General features: G+C 50.4%; 1 protein-coding gene across 38 annotated transcripts in view; it reads left to right on the forward strand.

Moving 5' to 3' along the window:
• The window catches only part of LOC111850983 (ankyrin-2-like), a 149,688-nt gene that overhangs the window by 67,787 nt on the left and 67,065 nt on the right, over window positions 1-14,836 (forward strand). For 37 of the 38 annotated variants that reach the window (XM_072718722.1, XM_072718719.1, XM_072718727.1 and 34 more), the window contains one exon: window positions 13,157-13,258. In XM_072718722.1, the coding sequence (XP_072574823.1) occupies window positions 13,157-13,258 (102 nt within the window). Of the gene's footprint in view, window positions 1-5,629; window positions 5,937-13,156; window positions 13,259-14,836 lie in introns of those variants that run through there. The other variant, XM_072718715.1, reaches the window with a different exon arrangement.

Raw genomic sequence — 14,836 nt, forward strand, 5'->3', positions numbered from 1 at the left:
TGCTGACATTGACACCGGTCTATGTGATATTCAGTGGCTTCTCTGAAGACCTCAGGGCTGCTCTGGCTACTTGTGCTGTTGTGGTCGTGAGGCCAGACTATTAGCGGCTCCTGCCACATACCCTCTGACACAGGGAGTGCTTTAGTCCAGATTAACTCATTTTCTTTTTCGTCATATTTGCTAACTCATTCTTGCTTTGTTTTGTTGACTTGTGAGCATAAGCCCGTATCATCTGTTTGTACTGCAACATCTATTTACAGGATGTGTTACTTCGGCTATAAACATATCCACTAACCAAATGCTTTCAGAGTCCAAATGACAAATGTATCCTCGCGCAGTAATACACTCTGAGGATTTTTAGCTCCTCAGACCATTGTGAAATGGAGTGATTGAGTGAATGGGTGTGCCAGAATGAAATGACAGTGGGTAAATTAAGTAATCTGGTGATTAAGGGCTTTCTGTACGAGTTCTCATTGACATAAGTGCACTGACAGCTTCACTATAAAGAAAAACACATTATGGGTTTTCCTATAAATAGGTCATTAAACTCATGGACACGGTAATGGTGATAATGTTGTCCTTAGTGTCTTGTTCTTCCATGCAGGGTTTCTTTCCCATCCAGATGACTGTAGCTCTTAATATCATACTGAAATAACAAGTACAGCCCGCAGCACTGTTTTGCTACAGACACCCAAACGGGGTTTATAGAAATATATCTAATTTAGAAATGCACGAGCATTAGCAAAACCAGCGGAGTGATTTTGTTGCTATGGCAGCACAAAGAAGCTGCACTAATTTGTTTCCAAAACAAATGTTAAGCATCCCTGGGCTTGCCTTTAGGGACAGTCATGATGCCCATTAACAGCCCCAGACGGCGGGGTGAAGGCAGGGCTGCTTGTTTTTGTGGGACCTGCACTGCAAAAGAGGGCAGATTTTATGTTCAGTTGGGTGATGGTAAATGCAGACCACGTGGCTCTTTAATCTGATAAGCCAGGTTATACTCCCTGTGGCGTCCTGAGCGCCCCCCGCCAGGGGTGCCCTCTGCCCCCGTTTCAGCTCTGGGCCTCGCCTTGCTGTGGTGATGGAGGAAAAGGTGGCCCGTGTTTGGGTGTTGAAACCTGCTCCGTCAGGAGGTGAAGTCAGAGTCATTTTTCAGGATCCGGCCTTATGTCCTCCCCGAATATCGGGCCGCTCTCCTTAGTGAGACCGGGGTCCTGTATTTAATGCTGAGCCAGCCTGCCAGGCCTGACCCGGTCCTGTTCCTGCCCACAGATTCATCACCCGTCTGTCATGTGACCTGAAGAATATCTTTCTAGGCAGATGAGGTAAATTAGCTCACACCCAACTGCAGTGGTCATGTGGGTTTTATGTATGATTTTGGTGTGTTTTTATGGTGAATTTCAAATTGTTGTTTCCTGTACAGTATCTACATAAATGCCTTTATTGAAACCAGCATACCATTTGGAGAGCGTAGGTGATTCGCCCATGAATTGCTTGTCCGTGTTACAGGCCTCTCTTTGCAGCTTGGAGCCATTCCCACATTGTAAAATTGAAATGAAATCATTTGCTCGGGTCTGCCTTGCGGTGAGCCTGCTTGTTTGGGTGTTAAAAGCATGTTAATGTGTAGGAGTGGAGTTTGGCATGTACGTAGGAGGTATACCCATAAATCATGAGATCAGAGGGCAGGGAAATGTGCTTTAATATATTATTATTGTTATAGCTGGGTATTATTCCTACGCTCAAGTGATTTTAATAGCTCCTGAGATTTGATCAAGTACTTTTCAGTGACTCAAATCCATAATGTCCTGGTCCATGCCTTGTGAAAACCCGTGAGATTTTGCTGATTGTGGCGTTCATGCCCAGCGCGATTGCCTACATCGATTATTTACTGGTTTTAGTTGAGGGATGGTATGCCGCAGACCCTCCTCCTCACTGGTTGCTATGGCGACAAGCACATGGAGACCTTGCAGAGAGCTCATCGCTGTCTGGGCTCCCTCAGCTGGATGCGGAGGAATTGGCACATCTCTGTCATGGGGCGTTCCCTCTCGTTGACATCACAGCTGACATCATTACTTCCTGGTTGGGGCAGTAGGACCTCTGGGATAGCTGTGTGTTTCTGTAACCCCCCCCCCCTCAAATGCAGCTGGAAATGGCCCTTGTCTTGCTAAGTATTGATCTCGGATGTGTCACTGGTCCCCTCCGGGAATTTGAGACTTGGCTTCCCTTGCGCTGTCAGAAAGCCACGTGTGTTCTTTCTCAGACAGGATTGGGACGAAGCCAGTAAAGAGGCTCTCAGTCTCATCCTGCCCCTAAGCTGCATGACTTCACATCTTCTGAGTGACTCGAAGCTCCTAGAAGCCGTTTGGAGAGATCCTGTCCCCAGCAGCAAAGCGGTCCCATGTCTGCAGCACATCAGGACATGTTGCTGTCCTTCCAATTCTGTTGTCTTCTGGCAGGATGCTGGAGGAGAGTGTAGCTGGATAGTTTAACGTAGCCTAAAAATGACCAGGTTCAGATACCGAAAGGGGAACCCTAACTCTATACATTACCTGACCTCCATCCTAGTTGTGATTGGGTGATGTAAACTCTTCATGTTGCAGGCCAGTACAGGGCACAATCACGTATTAATACTCTTCACAGTATGAACCTTAACCAACTTAAGATTATCAGCATGTCCTTCGTTGCCAAGGGGGCCACAGCAATGGAGGAATGGGTGAGCAAAGCAAGAACACAGTTGGATGTTTTTGGTTCTCTCTTAGCCTAGAATTATGTTATATGTATGCCTTTGAGGGCTCCTGCAAGCCACTGCTGAGTAGAGAACACACAGCAAACCTCGATGGTTGCCACTGAGACTGAATAAGGAGCGAGAAGGAGCAGTCTGTAAGTCGCCCTGGGTGTGGGTGTCTCTTCTGGGGTATAAATAATTCAGCCACTTCAAAACAAATGAAGGTTCTGCGTCCAGCATTCATAACCGACTGGAGAAAGTGTGGACTAGTCTGCATTACCATGGCAACGTCGGCACCGTGTTCGCGACTGACTAGTCTCCACGCTGAAGGTGTCGTAACATCAGACGATGCGGTTTTGAATCTTTACAGTGTGCAGCATTACAGTGTAAGTCACTTTGAAAAAGAAGGTTTGCTAATCAAAAATAATGTCAGTATTCTGTATTTGGAAAGTGACACACAGCAGGAGTAGAATGGGGAGGTTGCACTTACCTTGCTAGCTAAAGCTTTTCTTCAAACCTCATAGCGTTTAGATATTTTACTGGAAAGCTGCAAAAGCCTCTTCTGGGACTTGAAACAGCAACTCTCCGCTATGAGTCCGCAGCCTTCTCCTGCCTATGGGTTGCATCCTCAGTCCATCCCTGGACGCCCTCAGAGGGTTCCTTGCTTTGAGCCCTGCTGCTTCCCAGCCGAGCCGTGTTGGACAGCGGGGCCTGGCAGAGGCGTGTAGTCGGGGGTGTGCTGCTCCTCCCTCTGAAGTCTGTTTAAATGAGCAGCCTGGGACCCTGGGCCAACAGCTGGGGGCTCGACTTGGGCTTCCTGATCAGGTTTCTTCCAGTAAACCATTGGGCTCTCTTGGTGGCTCGGTCCCAGGCCTGCCCTCTGCGGTCCAGGCTGCCGATAGAGGTGACCCGGGGAGACCCCAGGACCCTCCTCCTCCGTCTATACGGTTCTCCTGTTGAACTTGGACAAGGGTGATCGACACATGCCGCTGGGATTGTGCCTGCAGCTTGTATGAAGGAGTATTAAGCAAGGTCTTGGCCATAATGAAGATCACGTTGTGCCTACTGTAGATGCGCCAAGTCAACACAGTGCCAATGTGGATGCTGGTACGGGGGGCTGGGGAGTCACATTTGTTCCCAGTCATGCCTATTGGGAACCCAGGACACATTTCTCAGACTAAGATCAACACAGGCTTTATTGAGTGATGTAATCATGTTTTAGTCTTAATTGCCAGTGTGGTTAAAGGTGACTTTTGAATATAACCTGTAACTGAGGACTGTTGGGACAATGAAATAAACAAATTACCTTTAATTGTGCTTACCCTGTAGTCGTAGTATTAGCATAGGAACATAGCTGAACAGAGACTTGATCTGGTTCCAGCAGAACTCCCTTCCAAAGAGCTGTGGACCTAAATCTTGAAGTCTATGTTCCATAACCAGGAAGGATAGGATACAAGGCAGGAGAAACCTTGGACAGAATGCCAGTCCAACTCAGGACAATCGGGACGTCGCGACCGATGGGCATCCATAGTGTCCTTCACTGCTTAGCCTCCCTCTGATTCTTAAGTCACAAGGGCCGTGTGGTAATCATTTTGTCCGCAGAGTCCGGAAGGGTCCGATTTCTTTTTGTGGAAGAGGTTATGTCACCATGTGTTATTGTAGTGAAAGCTAAAACCATTTCCCCTCTCAGTGTCGGCTGCCGTCAACAGCAGCAGCTGAATTGCACATGACCCTGTCCTTCATCCTCTTCAGGATGTGCTCCTCAGCGCCTCCCTAAGAAGCATGGGCAAGACAGCAGCTCAGTTTCCCCGCAGCATTGGGGCAGTTCTTCTCAAGGACCACATAGCGAGCGATAGCGTCCGTGCCTCTACATCCCAACCAACTGGAAAGTGAGGACAGGTGCAGGCCCCAGGCTCGGGACACCCTGGATGGATGAGAGCAGTGAAGCTGAATCAGAGGGCCGCCGTCTTGCAGCATCGGCGACTGCTTTGGTTTAGACCACGTCTCTTAGACGCGCTTGTCGGGATCGGGCGCTCTCGTTAGTTTGCTGTCCATGCCAGCAGCAGCGGTGTGCTCCTCCTCCTCAGACTCCTGGCACCGATCACTGATTCCCAATGCACTGCATTTGTGTTTTTGAGTGACGCGTGCAGATGACTGGGGAATATTCAGGCCAAACAAGGCATCCATTGTCCAGACTCTCACAATAACGAGTGATGTGCCTAATGCCGCCGATGGCCTGTGTGAATAACGGGAACTTGTAGTGCTTGTGTCCGTCACTGCAATCTAACTGGGTGTCTAGCGTGTTCGGGTGAGGGGGCAGCAGATGGGCTCTGGCCAAAAATTGCCACACTTCCAAGTTTCTGGGAAATTCTTCTTTTTAGTCAAGAGATGATGAATCTTCCGGACATTAGATAGGGTGAAAATGAGGCCTTGCCGTGTTTGACTAAAGCTCCCTCTCTCATTTGGTCACCTCCGTCAATCGGGGTGGATTAACAGCATCTTATTGACGTATACAGTCTCTAGAAAATCAATATGCATGAAAAACATAGATGCATTTGATCATCTAATGCTTCCTGGGCTTGGCCAGTCAATGAATGTGACACAGTACAGTAAACAATCCTGTCTCCTAAGCCTGTTTATCCCAACCTTAGATCCCAAGTTAGATACAGCTTTATGTTCTTCCATAAAATTGCCCACTGTGTTTGGAAGGACTTTGAGGTGAAGACCAGTGTGTCAGGGTCACCTTTGCGCCTTGTTTCATCACCTAGCATGGTCTGCACAGGTAACCGGTCCCTGCGGAGCCAGGCTGTCACATTCCGGAGGGGGTGGCGTCCCACCCTGACCCCTCAGCCTTGGACCCGTCCCCTGCTGCTGCACATAGCTGGGCCAGTGGGTGTAAAAATAGCCGGAGTCCGGAGTCTGGATTAGCGACAGGCGTAGTTTTGTGGCAGCGGTGAGGAGCAGAGGATCCCAGTTTGCGACTGGGGGCGGCTTCGCGCCGTTTGGACCGCCGCAGGGGCGGCACGAGGGACCTGCGCTGCTTGGGACTGACTTGGGCCCGTCCAGCTTGTCCCGAGCCATCAAGATGGGCAATGCGGTGACCTGCAAGATGTGCGGCTCCGAGCAGGGAAAGCTGCCCGGCGGCTTGGAGTCCAGCGAATTCGACCCTGACTGCTACGGCTCTGACGACTTCTGGGATCTCCAGGCACTGGTAGGGCCAGGTCCTGCAGGTTCTGCTAGAGTTGGTACCCACAGGCTCCAGAAGGGTTGGGACTTGCAGGTTCTGTCAGGGCTCAGAGTAGCAGATTCTGGTAGGGGTAAGACTAGCAGATTCTAATAGGACTAGGACCAGTGGATTCTAGTACGTCTGGGACTTGCAGGTTCTGGTAGCACTAGGGAACCTCTGTTTTCCGTGGCTCCGTACACTCTTACATGCCAGCATTTTCCCGCGCTTGAGGCCAGAATGCTGTGTCCCCTTATTTTACTGAACATCTCCCAGTTGTGGTGTTCTAGAGGGTCATGTGACCTGCCTGGTCCACACAGTCCAACAGACACTTATGTTATTTTGGGCCAAATATGATCCGGCGGCTCCCGAAGCCCGTCAGTGACATGGAGAACGGGTCTACTGTTGCGAGACATTTTAGTCATCTTGGAGTCACCTGTCTTGTTGTTATGAAACTCAACTTCAAAATTCAGCTACAGCAGCCACAGTCCTGGGCAGGGAGTTGCTGGTGGACCCTTGTTGAGAGTTCTTACCCTGCAGTGCTAGGATTGAAATTGAAGCTGTTAGTTGGCCAGCAGAGAAGCGGTTAAACTGGGTTGTAATTATGATCGTTGCCTCCATGCTGTTGCGTTTTCAGGTCTGTTTACACACGGTGCTTGTTTTGGCTGCATGATCGAAAGGCACAATCCAGACCTTTATGGGAATGTGGCAGCATGAGTGCACCAGGAACACCAGTGACTTCTTCATTCACAAACACAGTGCATCTGTGATCGTCACATCGCGGAAAAGGCCACTGAGTGCTGAAGTAGCTGGTGAGCTAAGGGCTAGCTTACAAGTAAAGCTTTATTGTTGTCCCAATTATGTTATTCAGTATACTTTGAAACAAAATAATGTTTCTCCTGGACTCACGAAGCAATATTCATAACAGGACAGACATTACAGTGCTGAAGACAGAGTTCTAGAGTAAATTGCATAGTGTGAAAAGTTCTGTAAAATAATCAATAATGTAAAGGGAGGGGAGACAGAGGGAAGGTTACTACCTGTATTTACTATCCATCATACCAATCTATGATATGAACAGGCACATGACACACACTGGGAAATTGGACTACTGTCAATTATAATGCTTATCATCTTTCCTGGCATTTGTTTCTCTGGACATGCAGGCCTGTGCTAAGGTTAGGGTTAGGGTTAGGGTTAAGGTTAGGCTTAACGTTAGGGTTAGGCATTTTGGCGTGTGGGATTAGGGCCGGGTGTGGGGCAGTCTGACATACCTGGGCTCGGTGACACTGTACCTGCTCCTGTGTTGTGCCATTCAGCTGATCACCTTCCCATATAAGCTTAAAGGATGGTCATGGACTGGGCCTGAAGTTACGACACCAGTATTTAAAAGCTATGTCTGATATCCTGATGCGAATGTGTGTCAATGAGGAGAGTGGGCAAGGGATGAGGCTCTTTGGGACTTTTGCTTGGTCCCTCTTCTGATACAACCCTCCTACATGCTTGTGTACTTATTCACTCAAACCCCTTTCCAGGCCAGCACCCGCCTGGTGCCTGTCTCTGTCCCCGGCACCCGCCTGGTGCCTGTCTCTGTCCGTGTCACCTGCCTGGTGCCTGTCTCTGTCTGTGTCACCCGCCTGGTGCCTGTCTCTGTCCCCGGCATCCGCCTGGTGCCTGTCTCTGTCCGTGTCACCTGCCTGGTGCCTGTCTCTGTCCCCGGCACTCGCCTGGTGCCTGTCTCTGTCCGTGTCACCCGCCTGGTGCCTGTCTCTGTCGGTGGCACCCGGCTGGTGCCTGTCTCTGTCCTCGGCACCTGGCGGGTGCCTGTCTCTGTCCGTGTCACCCGCCTGGTGCCTGTCTCTGTCGGTGGCACCCGGCTGGTGCCTGTCTCTGTCCTCGGCACCCGCCAGGTGCCTGTCTCTGTCCTCGGCACCCGCCTGGTGCCTGTCTCTGTCGGTGGCACCCGCCTGGTGCCTGTCTCTGTCCTCGGCACCCGCCTGGTGCCTGTCTCTGTCCTCGGCACCCGCCTGGTGCCTGTCTCTGTCCTCGGCACCCGCCTGCTGCCTGTCTTTGTGTCTGATGCCTGCTTGGTGTCCATCTCTGTGCCCGGTGCTCGCCTAGTGCCCATCTCTCTCTGCAGGGGTGTGTGTCTGATCTGTGAGTTTGCAGACAGGAAATCACACGGTTTGTCCTTCACTGACCCCCCTGTCGTTGGCGGTTTGGTGGTTTTTGCCTCTTTTTTTTTTCCTAATGCTGATCAGGAAGCACTGTGTTTTTGTCCTGGAAATGCTTTTTCTGATCGCCCCATTCCTGAAAACGGCCTGATGCACTCCTCCACTTGGGTGTGGTCACATGGGAGCTGCTGCACATGGGAGTGGTGCATGCTGGGTACGCTGGGGGTACCCATGTAGCGACTTCATTCCCATGTCTGCTCAGTATGAAATCCTCTTTATTAGCACAGACTGTATCTGTTGTTACTCAGAAGTCTATGGTTAGGGAACAGTGTTGGCTAAGAGCTCTGTGGTGTGTTAATGAACAAAAGCCTGATAAAGTAGTTTGTGTGTGTGTGTGTGTGTCTGTGTGTCTGTGTGTTTTGCATTATTCACCAGCTTGCCACTAACTAAGCTTTCCCCAGAAGATCTCTATAAGAGACAGTTCTGAGCATCTGGTGCCCATCAGATCCTCGCCCGGGGGCAGGACCCCGCGGCCCTAAGGCAGGTGCCCACGCATCTCAGCTGCTGTGAGCGGATGGCTGGCTGTTGTGTCACTGCTCAGCTCCAGCCGAGACCATCTTTGGGTGTGTCCGCAGCTTCACCGACACACGGCACTTCAGGTTCCTGCAGAAGCTCTACACTACAATGTGCAATATTTTCCCCGTTTACCCATAAATGTCGGTGCTTTACCTTTTAAAAATACACCAGTTTTATACTTCCCTTAATCTCTTTACCATAGCGCTTTCTGGAAAGAGCCAGGTATCGTGGGATGTACAGAACAGGAAACTGTTGGGCGTCTCCAAGGACAGAGGGTAGGGCAGGTAATCAGGGAAAAGCAGGGGGGGCTCCATTGGCTGTCTCCATGGTGACGGGTGGGGCCAAGCATGCTTGTGGTTGCCTGGCTCATCTTGCCGCAGTACATTATTTACGAGTTCTTGTTATCCCCCAACCTTGGGAAGTGATCTTTAAGCCAGCAGGCTGGAGCTCCAGATTCTGCCCCGTGCTCCTCAGACGCGTGATCAGTCTCAGGCTCCGTGCTCAGGGGATAATCATGTCTCGCATCCAGATAATGAGTGAGACCTCTCCTTCTTTTGTCTGCTAGCAAATTCACCAAGGAGTGAGATCTGTTCTTTGAAGAAAAATCTCTTCACAAACTAATGAAAGGAAACGTCATGGATACCGTTTCTCTTTTTATGACTTGATACGTCCTTATCCCACCATGATTTCCCCATGTTGGAGGTGGATAGCAAGGGGTGGATCAACGACTAGGTGGTCAGAGTCCCATTAAGACATGGGTGGCCAGTCTTATCCGCAAAGGGCCGGTGTGTGTGCTGGTTTTTGGGATAACCTGTAGGTCAGATGTTCAAACCCAGGTGTGAGGACTCTTCAGCCAATCAGTCCTCTAATTAGTAATCTAATTAGGGAGTTGCAGCAAAAACCTGCATACACACCGGCCCTTTGCGGATACGATTGGCCACCCCTGCATTAAGGGGTTGATAGCATGCACAAGGCTTGGTGTGTAATCAGAAATACTGAGTGAAATCCCGCTGTATGTAGTGGGTTAAGAGGTGCAATTTAGTAACGTACTCTTACTGAAGTACCTGCCTGAAGTAATTAAGCCTGAGTGCCTTTGCTTCTGTGCCTCTCAGTGGGTCTGACATGATGGCACAAGGAAGGCCGTCTCAGGGTGCCTGTGAGTCTCACATTCCAGAAATAACTCGAGGGAAAACAAAATGGTTTGTGGTGAAGGCGAGGTGCCCGTCTGGGGCTGAGGTCCCCGAAATCCGGAGAGCTATTCGCGTGGGACGCCTCCAAAACAAAAGGACATTTTCCAGTTTGTGTTTATGGGTTTTGTGTTGTCATAATTAATGAATTCATATTAATTAATTTTATATGTTAATACTGTAAAACAAGGTTATGTATAATGATGTCACCAAGGCAAGGCGGGAGTGTGGCCCAGAACAATCCGGCTAGTGTCTCCTTCCAAAACACACAGAGTACTCCCGGCTCCTCTGAGGGCAGACAGGCGGTCTGGCGGCATGACGCCTCTCTGGTGGGGGGTGGGGGTTGTAATATGTGGAGAACGCTGCATGATTTATTACTTAAAGCAGGCTGTCATGGAACTGAGGGGGGATTACACCTATCATATATTTAAGCAGGATTGTTTCCCCCTGGGTCCGTGGTGTGCGTGGGGGGGTCCCTGTGCTGTGAGTGTGGGTGTGGTGGCTTGTGGAGGTGCAAATTGGGTCCTGACTCATCGCATGTTACACGAGGGGCCCTGTTTCCCCCTGTAAGCGTGCTGTGAATATCGGGCGTATCCCTGTGCTGCTGTGCTTTTACTCCTGTGCATTTACTCCTGTGCTTTTATTCCTGTGCTTTTACTCCTGTGCATTTACTCCTGTGCTTTTACTCCTGTGCTTTTACTCCTGTGCATTTACTTGTGCTGTCACAGCTGCACACTTCGTTAGGCGCTTGTGGTGGGCATTTTGGTGAGCAGATGGCTGTTCCTCGTGCCGATCTGGGAGGTGAGCCGTGATCAGCTCCTCTGCTTGGCGTCTGTGTAAATACGCAGCCAGGAGGCTGAATTCTGAGGTGTGTGAGTGACGTGCATGAACGGGGTTTCCCCACAGGGCTCGTGTCTGGGAACACTCCGACTGGCCACGCCCACTAGAGGTACAATGCAGAGCTCGATTCGTCCCCCTGCTGCCTCCTTTCCCCTGATTGGCTGCAGCTCTCTCTGTGTCTCTGTGTGTTTTTCTGCACTGCTCGTCATATCGTGCCTGAACGCAGAGCGGGCTGCTCTCAATCAGGTATACTGCGGATCATTACGTAAGGTCTGAACGCAGTACAGACTGCTCTTAATCAGTGGTACTGCGGATTGTTATGTAAGGTCTGGGAGCAGTACAAACTGCCCTCGATCAGTGGCACTACAGATCGTTTAGTCAGGCCTTGACAGGTGTATTCTGTCTCCGAGCGGTCTCCTAACATGTTTGTCAGGTTCCTCTTCAGGGTACTCTGTGCAGTAATGATGATGGCGGGTTGAGCAGAGACTCTGAGGGGGTTAAGCTGACTAACTTCTCGAGCTCTTGATATACAATGTTCATGCTCATCATGGAAGATCTGCTGGTCTACAAAGTGTGGTGCGTCCCCACAATGTGATAAAAACATGTTATTTTGACACTGTGGGGATATTCTTTTTGGTCCCCACAAGGGTAAACTCAATTTAAAAAAATTATGTAAATCTGTGACTGCAATGAAAAAATTTAAAATGCCAAAAATCTTGTATTTTGTTTGGTTACTTATGGTTAAGGTTAGAACTGGGTAGGGATTTAGGTTGTCATTGTTGCTATTAGAGTTTTTCCTATAGAAATGAATGGGGAGTCCTCACAAAGATATGAATACAAATGTGTGTGTGTGAATGTGTGAGAGTGCGAGATACGTTTTGACTGGAGCTCAATTCAGGCTGTTGTGACCGGGCCGTGACCCTCTCCTGGCTCCGGTCCTTGCCTCAGATAGTGGCACCCTATTTGGGTTCCTTCTTGATCTCGGGCATCGTTCCTGACCTGCTGGGCCACTGGCCTGCTGGACACCCTCCCTGGCTAGGCCTGAGGGCTGAACTTCATCACCACGGACTGGGGGCTCTGTGGGTTGGGCTTGACCACCAAGGACCGGGGGCTCTGTGGATGGGGCTTGACCACCAAGGACCGGGGGCTCTGTGGGTGGGGCTTGACCACCAAGGACCGGGGGCTCTGTGGATGGGGCTTGACCACCAAGGACTGGGGGTCTGTGGGTGGGGCTTGACCACCAAGGACCGGGGGCTCTGTGGATGGGGCTTGACCACCAAGGACCGGGAGCTCTGTGGGTGGGGCTTGACCACCAATGACCGGGGGCTCTGTGGATGGGGCTTGACCACCAAGGACCGGGGGCTCTGTGGGTGGGGCTTGACCACCAAGGACCGGGGGCTCTGTGGATGGGGCTTGACCACCAAGGACCGGGGGCTCTGTGGGTGGGGCTTGACCACCAAGGACCGGGGGCTCTGTGGGTGGGGCTTGACCACCAAGGACCGGGGGCTCTGTGGATGGGACTTGACCACCATGGACCGGGGGCTCTGTTGGTGGGGCTTGACCACCAAGGACTGGGGGCTCTGTTGGTGGGGCTTGACCACCAAGGACCGGGGGCTCTGTGGGTGGGGCTTGACCACCAAGGACTACCATTCTGCTTCCTTCCATCTTCCCACACCTATAAATCCCTGCGATCTTGCACGAACAGCCGATGTCACGCTCCTATGCCTGTGCAGTGACACCAATCACACCCATCGCCCAGGGTGACGTTCCCGAACATGTCCAAGGGGATTATTGCAGTGGAGGTGCGTTTGTTTTCCTTACGTAACCATCAGCCCTGGGTCACACACCGGAGGAAGCAGGAGTTTATATAAAGCTGAGAAGTGCTCCACAGTCCTATTGGGTATTTTTACTGCTGTGGTCATGGTCTTTATTTTGATCGGTAGTTTTTTTTGGGAGCATTTTTTGAGGTTCTGTGTGTTTCCTAAACCCATCCCACCCCACCCCCCAGGTGTAGTCCCCTGAGTGTGCTGCTGCCCAGTTCTGCCTGCTCCGCTCTCAGGGGGGGGCTAAATGTGGCCCCTGCTGGTTTGGGCCATCCCAGTCAGCTGCGGGGCTGTGCCCTTGGTGTCCACATGCGAGGTTCTCATGGCGAAGCAGCATTTTTTTGTGCATTGATGATGGCCAGTGGGGGTGCTAGGCGCTTGTGTCCCCAGAGCTGTTATGGCATTAAGTATGGGTGCTGTAGGTCATTTTGGTTGTTCGAGACTATCCTTCACACGGGACCTCCAGCAGAGCTCGTTTGGTGATGAGGATAACGAAGCAAGCCCCTGCTTTGCTATGACAAAGAGTTCTGGGTGTTTCGGAGAATCACCTTCCCTGCATGAGAGTCCCCCCTAACGTTTCCACCTCTCCCTCTTATTCTGCTTTCCAGTCGGACAGCAACACCAGCTTCCTGCGAGCAGCGCGGGCGGGGAACATCGACAAGGTGCTGGAGTACCTGAAAGGTGGTGTGGACATCAGCACCTGCAACCAGGTGAGCCAGTGACACGCGGGTATGAGGGTGACACGGGGGCAGACGTTTGGAGTGGATCTCTTTAGGAACACTGGGGTGGTTAACACATTCCAGCCAATCAGAAGTGTCAGGTGGCGTTTGGGCCCGCCCTTGCTCCTGACAGACAGGAAGTCAGGTGTGTCCAAAGCTCTCTAGCTTGGTTAGGGTCACGCATCAGCCCTCCACTGCATTTCCATATGCAGTGTTTGTGGTATTTAAAGACAGTCTGGCCCAGCACACCCTCAACCTCTTACCATGATGACACTTACAGCTCAGCCTCTCGCCACTGAGCCAGTACATTTTAATTGCTCCGTAATTCAGTGTGCAGATGAGTGAGACTTCATTTTCGGTTGTTTTTATGCACATATGAGTCTGGTATAGAAAACAGTCCATCTAGGGAGAAACTTAACTAACTAAGATGAGCTTTTATCTAACAGGGTCTCAAGGGTTCCTTAAGCAAGAAACCTTTAAATGAGTGTAATTTTTTAACCCAAAAAGTAACCTAATCCTCACCTCTGCTGCCTGAATTTCCTGTCTGTGGTTCTTCAGGTAAATGATGGATTTAACAGACAGTCTGTCACTCATGGTGGTGAATTTGTCATGCATGATAAACCTTTCCTCTGGGCGGTCCCTTATGGCTTATTGAGGGTCCTGTACTCTCTAGACCCCCCCCCCCCCATTTTGAACTATGGTACAGGCTTTCATCATAAACCCCAGTAACAAAGGCAGTAGTTTATGGGGTAGGAGACCCAAACCATGAACTCCTGTCACTCCAGTAAATAATCAGTCACAGGCCAATGCAATCCAGGAGGGCAGCTGAAGGTACTGCCTGTGTGTGTGTGTGTGTGTGTGTGTGAATTATGTTTATATTACATTGTGGGGACAAAATGTAATTAAAACCTGTTATTTTGACATTATGGGGACCATATTTCAGGTCCCCACAAAGATTAAAAAAAAAACTAAAAATGCCAAAGTCTTCACATTCTGTTTGGTTACTTATGGTTAAGGTTAGGGCTGGGTTAGGGGTTAAGGTCGTCATGTTGTGATTAGAGTTATCGCCATAGAAATGAATGGAGAGTCCCCACAAAGATATAATTACAAACCTGTGTGTGTGTCTGTGTGTGTACATATGCAGTTCTGAAAAATAAGGTTCACTTTGCTATGGATTAAGCAATATGTAGCTATAAAGTGCCGTAATGTCGGCCTTCTTGGTCAGTTCCGTTCGGGGAATGACGTATTTGGGTGATTTACTGGGGCCAAAGGCTGTAGCCCATCGCTGTGTGGTACTGTGTAGGGGGTCTTGGTGACAAAGACTAAGAGGGGAGGGAGAGAAGAAAGGATGGGATTTATGGAAAGGGGGGTTTCTGAGGATGGGGCTGTGGGCCGCTTATCACTCGCCGGGCTCCAGGGTGGATGTGCAGTGAGTGAGGTGGGGTGTGATGCAGACCCAAAGGACCCCTGGGGTCCAGCTTGCTGTCAGGGCACCATTCAGTGGGGAAGATTACCTAAGATGATGGGCAATGGACCAGGTGACCTTCTGAAGCAGGGACCTCCTGTATT

This window comes from Paramormyrops kingsleyae, chromosome 12 (assembly GCF_048594095.1).
Source record: "Paramormyrops kingsleyae isolate MSU_618 chromosome 12, PKINGS_0.4, whole genome shotgun sequence".
In the NCBI taxonomy this organism is placed as follows: Eukaryota; Metazoa; Chordata; class Actinopteri; order Osteoglossiformes; family Mormyridae; genus Paramormyrops; species Paramormyrops kingsleyae.